Here is a 6,000-nt window from a genome sequence, read left to right as displayed (position 1 = left end):
ATGACAGACCCAGGATCGAATCCAATACTTCTGGATTTGTAGTTTGTATTTTTTCCATGTATACACATCTATACACAAGCAAGGTGTCCTATTTGTCTTGGACACCCTAAAGAACTGTGACCAGATGCAAAATAGAAGAAATATTTCAAAACAATGTGTAGAGCGCAGAGGGACATTAATGAATGGCTTTCTTGTGTCGATGTTCGTTACGAAGATGTGAACAGCTGTCTTTTTTAATAGCTCCCAACATTTTTCTACGTAGTCAACCTTTTCTCTCCAAGACCTAATCAAAAAAAAAAAAAAAAAAACTGTCGCAACCTATCATTAAGGTAAACATGCTGTTATCAAAAACACACACAAAACTGAGTTTAACTCTCCTGGACCAGCACACAGTGCTGGTATCCGGGGTAACGCAACTCATCCATGACGTGAAGAGAAAGAGCCAGAGTGCCCAGTGTTACACCCCGGCATTTTCCAGACTGCAGAAGGCAAGAATGAGCAAGTCAAAAGTGAAAATAATTCTGATTGTCTTTGTCGTCCACAGAGAGTTTATACTTCCAGAACAGACTGGCGACGCTGTGCTCCATCACGACAAAAATCACAGCCTCACTGTTCTGCGCTGTGAGTTTCTGGCGAAGGAAGAATTGGCGACGTTGCCAGTTCCTCTACAATCCCGACTTGGCTTCGGTAGACTTATTTTTGTTTCCAAGGACTAAGACCGCCCTCAAAAAACACAGGCAATATGAACTGCCCTGACTACATGCCTGAACGAAGTTCCTGTCCAGGCCTTGCAGCATTCATAATGTGCCTGGGAAAAAGGCTGTAAAAAGTGTCGATGCGCGGTTGGTACACCCCGGAGATATCTAACTATTTCTAACTGTACGCTGAATGAAAAATATTTTACAATACATGCAATACTTTATCAACACGCCCTGCGGGGCAAATTTCAAGCAGGTGAGGGGGGTATTCTCGAGCCGATTGTATAGTACATGGATAGTACCGTGATATTCTACCTTCGTTTCTGACTGCCAAATGATACAGGATCCTGTTGCACTATCGTGTGCGTCCGATTCTTCAAGACTATACAGAGTGCATCTGGGAAATCCTTGAGTGAGATGTGAGCCCAGCACTTACCAATCTTTGTGCACTGAGGATGGCGGTTGAAACGCCTTCCGTGTCTCGTGGAGTCTGTTCCACGAAACGTGTGAATAGGATGCTTCGCTCTTCTTCGGTTCAGTTTCGTAAGGGTAGTCTATATTTCATCCTCATGATTATCATGTGAATAGATGCGTGGTAAGTTTCGGTGCCATGTAAGAGAAAAGTTTATCAACTACCTTCCTCTGGAATGAAGGATCTGGTGGAAGCCACGACGTGAGTATCTAGACTATCAAGACCATCCACTTTATAACGCGAACTAATGCACTTCTAAATTCGTCTGGTTTTATCAGTATACATAAACGAAGAGTGAGAAATATAACAGATGACCTGGACTGTACGTATCGCCATGATGTTCTCCATAAGTAAGGATCTTCAGTAGTCGGGGAGCAGTTCACACGTAAATTCCTCGGATTTGCATTTTTTAATTGGTAGTGCAGGCTTTGTGCGATGTGCACCACTGGGGCAGCAGCTCTTCGTTTGTCTAGGCTGCCAGTGGTTTATGAACTGTAGCGAGACCGTGAAAGTTTCATTTAACCAGTTCCTGTGGTGCTATTTTTGTTGGCAGTGTTTTGACAGGAGGCATATCAAACTCAGGTTTTACTTCCGAGATGGTCCTCTTCGTATTAGAAATAACAATTCCGTATGATATATTCTCTCTCTATCGATAAGTTTATATCTTTTTACTGTTGTATTTATCACGTGAACTTTGGCTTGATAGCAAATAAAGCAACATTAGTGCCCCTAGCGCTTTCTCTGCTGTAGCACCTAACCCAGCATCGACTGTTTGCCATCGCTGGAAGTCTGCAAGGTCCATATTGGTAAGTCAGCATAACACCAGTACGACAAATGTCTGTGTAACACGAACACCGCGCAGGATGTTACAGACGGAGGCAAAAGTAGGTACAACTTGAGTGTGTTGAAAATTAATCGAAACGATGTTCCGGAAAGTACATGTTTTTTTTCGAGGTGTTCTTACTGTGTTGTCCAACCCCTGTATAAACAATCATTTTTACGGAGATTTCAACACAGGAAAAGAATCATAGGATCAGAGAGATACGTTCCGCATGCTATGGACGAGGCAAAATGCTAATAATTAAAAATGGAAAGGGGAGTTAGAGATAAACGCGCCGTCGATATGGAGGTTATTAGAGACTGACCTCTATCATAGTTGCCGAAGCTGGCCTGCCCTTGTAAGGTTGATTGCACAGTCTGCCTCAACCATTCTTAGCGAAATTCTTAGTACTTTGAATTAAATTGGTAGAGAGATTTCTATGTTATGTAGCATCATCAGAAGGTAAGGAGTCGTGCAGTACTATGCAACCAGAGCAGTATTCACAGATTGTGTGATGGTTTGCTACCAAGAGATAATGATGTCTATTTCTGGTGACCGTACGGATGCTCCCAGCAATCACTTACGTGAAGATCGAACTGCACTACTTCGCCTGCGTCGAGCTGAACACAGCTGCAAAACAGAAGCAGGCTCAGCATTTGCTGCTCCGACGATGCGGGAAGAAAATCGACTTTCCGTCAGTTTTAGATTGCTGTGAAGTCTTCGAATGGCAAACAACGAAGTGCGAGTGAACTCCAAGAAGTAGTTATGATCATTTGGCTTAAGCAGATTCAAGATTTGTGGTCTATTAACAAAAAACATATCGCCTACAAAACTGAACCTTACTTTATTTCTCGGTAAAAGTGGACTGACGCTGTCCGCGAATATTCAGTTGCGTGCTGCTGTTCGTGACGGCTCGCGAGAAGTATGATGGTAAATGAACACGACGAATCATGCGTCTGATGCACGTAACTAATCACACTGCTCGTTTGGAATTTTCTATGTCCTGTAAATAAAACTATCTGGTATTTTATGTTATTGGATCTCAAGTTAACCACTGTAAGTAGGCTATTTAGGTTTTTATGTTGGTAACGCCACGTAGCGCTCTGTATGAAAATCACTGGCTGTGCTGTGTGCAGTCTGTGGCTGGTTGGCATTGTTGTCTGCCATTGTAGCGTTGGCCAGTTGGCTGTTAACAGCGCGTAGCGTTGCGCAGTTGGAGGTGAGCCGCCAGCAGTGGTGGATGTGGGGGGAGAGATGGCGGAGTTTTGAAATTTGTAAGACTGGATGTCAATTATGACTATTAAGGTAAATACATTGTTTGTTCTCTATCAAAATCTTTCATTTGCTCACTATGCCTATCAGTAGTTAGTGCCTTCAGTAGTTTGAATCTTTTATTTAGCTGGCAACATTGGCGCTCGCTGTATTGCAGTAGTTCGAGTAACGAAGATTTTTGGTGAGGTAAGTGATTTGTGAAAGGTGTAGGTTAATGTTAGTCAGGGACATTCTTTTGTAGAGATTTTCGAAAGTCAGATTGCGTTGCGATAAAAAAAAAATATTGTGTGTCAGTTTAAGCACAGTCTTGTATAATTTTTCAAAAGGGGACGTTTCGGCCATTCTTTTGTAGAGATTTTTGAAAGTCAATTTGCGTTGCGCTAAAAAAAAAAAAAAATATTGTGTGTCAGTTTAAGCACAGTCTTGTATAATTTTTCAAAAGGGGACGTTTCACCACGTCCTCGAAAACTGCATAAAAGTCGAATGTAAGTCACAGATGTAGATGACTGCAATGACGAACGTAGACCTCGGGCTACTCTACAGATCAGTCTGTTATTACAAATTTTTCTGGTGTTCACTACCGTTGACTATATCAATTCGCAACCAGTTTATTAGATTGCAACGTAGCCTATACGTGGGACAAAGCTGAAGATCAACCTTTACCTACAATCATATTTTCGTGTTTCGGTTCGTTGCCTTCGCCAACGCACAACGAATTCGTCACATTAGAGTCTAACCCGGACCTCAGGTACGCCATAGATCAACCTGTTACGGCAATAATTTTTTGGTGTTCACATTCGTTGCCTTCGTCAACTCACAACAAAATAACCACATTCCAACCCAATCTAGTCCTCGGGTTCTTCGCCATCTCACAACGAATTTGTCACATTAGAGGCTAACCCGGACCTCAGGTACCCCACAGATCAACCCGTTACCAAAATAATTTTTTTGTGTTCACTTTCGTTGCCTTCGTCAACGTATAACAAAGTAATCACATTTCAACCTAACCTAGTACTAGGGTTACACTGCAGACCATCCTGTTATCATAACCATTTTCTGCTGTGCCCGTTCGTTGGTTTCGCCTGCTCAGAATCACTTTACCACCTTTCAACTTAGCTTAGACGTAGGGCTATATTACCGGTCAATCTGTCACCAACGTTTCTTGGATGATCAGTGGGAGAGGAGGAACAGTGCGGGCAGGGATAGGGGAGGGTGGGAAGGGAGGACCACATTCAAGCCGATAGTTATGAATTTAAATGTGACTGCTGTTCGTTTCACTAACAACAATATAACCTATGCTGTCAGGTCCCAACGTAACCACAACATCGGAAATCAATAACAACGACCCTAGCAATCCTGCCATTTTTCAGGAAACGTAGATTAAAACAAATAAAGATGAAAACCAATAAGCAACCTAAAAATCTACAATGGCCAGATCAATAATAATTAACCTTCTGCTCTCAACACCGAAACTACAAGTGATCAATTCGTGCCTCCCGCCGAAAGAAATCATTAATTCAGTGATTCTCATTGGGTACTGCATACACTCTGATAAAAAGCGTTCGAATAGCTGTGAGTGGACATCAGTGTAATGTGTGCCCTCCCTTCGTGATTACGTCGGCTTTAACACTACTCAACACACATTAAGTGAGGTGCTTGGATACCTATGGAGGAACGATAGACTATTCGCTCTCAAGATCTGAAACCAGAGAGGTTAGTGGTGTTGGCCATTGGGGTTTAGAGTGAAGCCGATGTTGTAACTCAACCCAGAGGTATTCAGTAGGGTTGATGTCGGGACTCTGAACAAACCAGCCCATCTGAGGAATGCTAGTGTCCACAAGGCATCACTTCACATATGCTGCTTTATGTCAGGATGCATTCTCATCCTGATACAATCATCGTCTCTGGACGTCTCTGAGCTGACAACGATATCCGCCTGCAGAGAGCTACTGTCCAGTTTCTGTGTTGTTTGGTCCATTACAGACGTGCAGCTTTAAGTGCTGCTGTGGGCAATGCCCTTTTGCGAGATACTCGACCGCAAACTCTCGTTACATGTAGTTCCCTCCTCAGTGTTCGCTCGCCAACTGGTTCAGATGGACCGGTATTTAGTGACAGCAGCAGCTGCAGTTGAGTTTCAAATATTGCTGTTAATCCGTGTTGAGTGGCCACGACTGGAGTACTAACCCGTTTAGACAAGGTGGACGGTCCGCGATGATACACCAACAAATAGGGTAGCTTCATTCATGGTGTTGTAGTGGGCATGTCCACACACAGCAGTTCCTTCGTCATATTCTGTCACGTCGACACACCTTACTATATTGGCTCCACATAACCGACTGTTACACACAGAATACCTCACTACGATTAACGTCGACGATGGAGGGTCATACGCCAGCGTGGTACCAGTCCTGCACCGCCCACAGCCCTCCATGGTGACCAGTGTTCTCTGGAAATGGAATGGGTAATATTTTATCTCTAAGTCCTGGAGTGTAAGTTTTAGAAAATTTGATTCTCGGTTTTTTCGGCGAACACTTCCCGTAGTGTGGTAATGTATCGAAAAAGCGCAGAATGGTTGCGATAGGTCAGCACGAAATCACGAGAGGATTGACGAACTGCACTGCGGCCGAACCGAAGCACGGACGTCTACAATCGCTCTTAATTGTGCACAGTTTAACGAGAATGTGTCTGTTATTACACGAGGCTGTTGCTGTCCAGGAGAGAGATTTACGTCCGTCTGG

General features: G+C 43.4%; 1 protein-coding gene across 1 annotated transcript in view; it reads right to left on the bottom strand.

Moving 5' to 3' along the window:
* Positions 1-368: 368 nt before the first annotated feature.
* Positions 369-6,000, bottom strand: part of LOC124718697 (formin-like protein 20) — a 63,807-nt gene continuing 58,175 nt past the window's right edge. The window contains exon 4 of the mRNA XM_047244319.1: positions 369-479. Within this exon, the coding sequence (XP_047100275.1) occupies positions 369-479 (111 nt within the window). The remainder of the gene's footprint in view (positions 480-6,000) is intronic.

The sequence above is a fragment of the Schistocerca piceifrons genome, chromosome 10 (assembly GCF_021461385.2).
Source record: "Schistocerca piceifrons isolate TAMUIC-IGC-003096 chromosome 10, iqSchPice1.1, whole genome shotgun sequence".
NCBI classification, from domain to species: domain Eukaryota; kingdom Metazoa; phylum Arthropoda; class Insecta; order Orthoptera; family Acrididae; genus Schistocerca; species Schistocerca piceifrons.
Note: the sequence above shows the minus strand (reverse complement) of the source record. Positions and strands in the feature narration are given on the sequence as shown.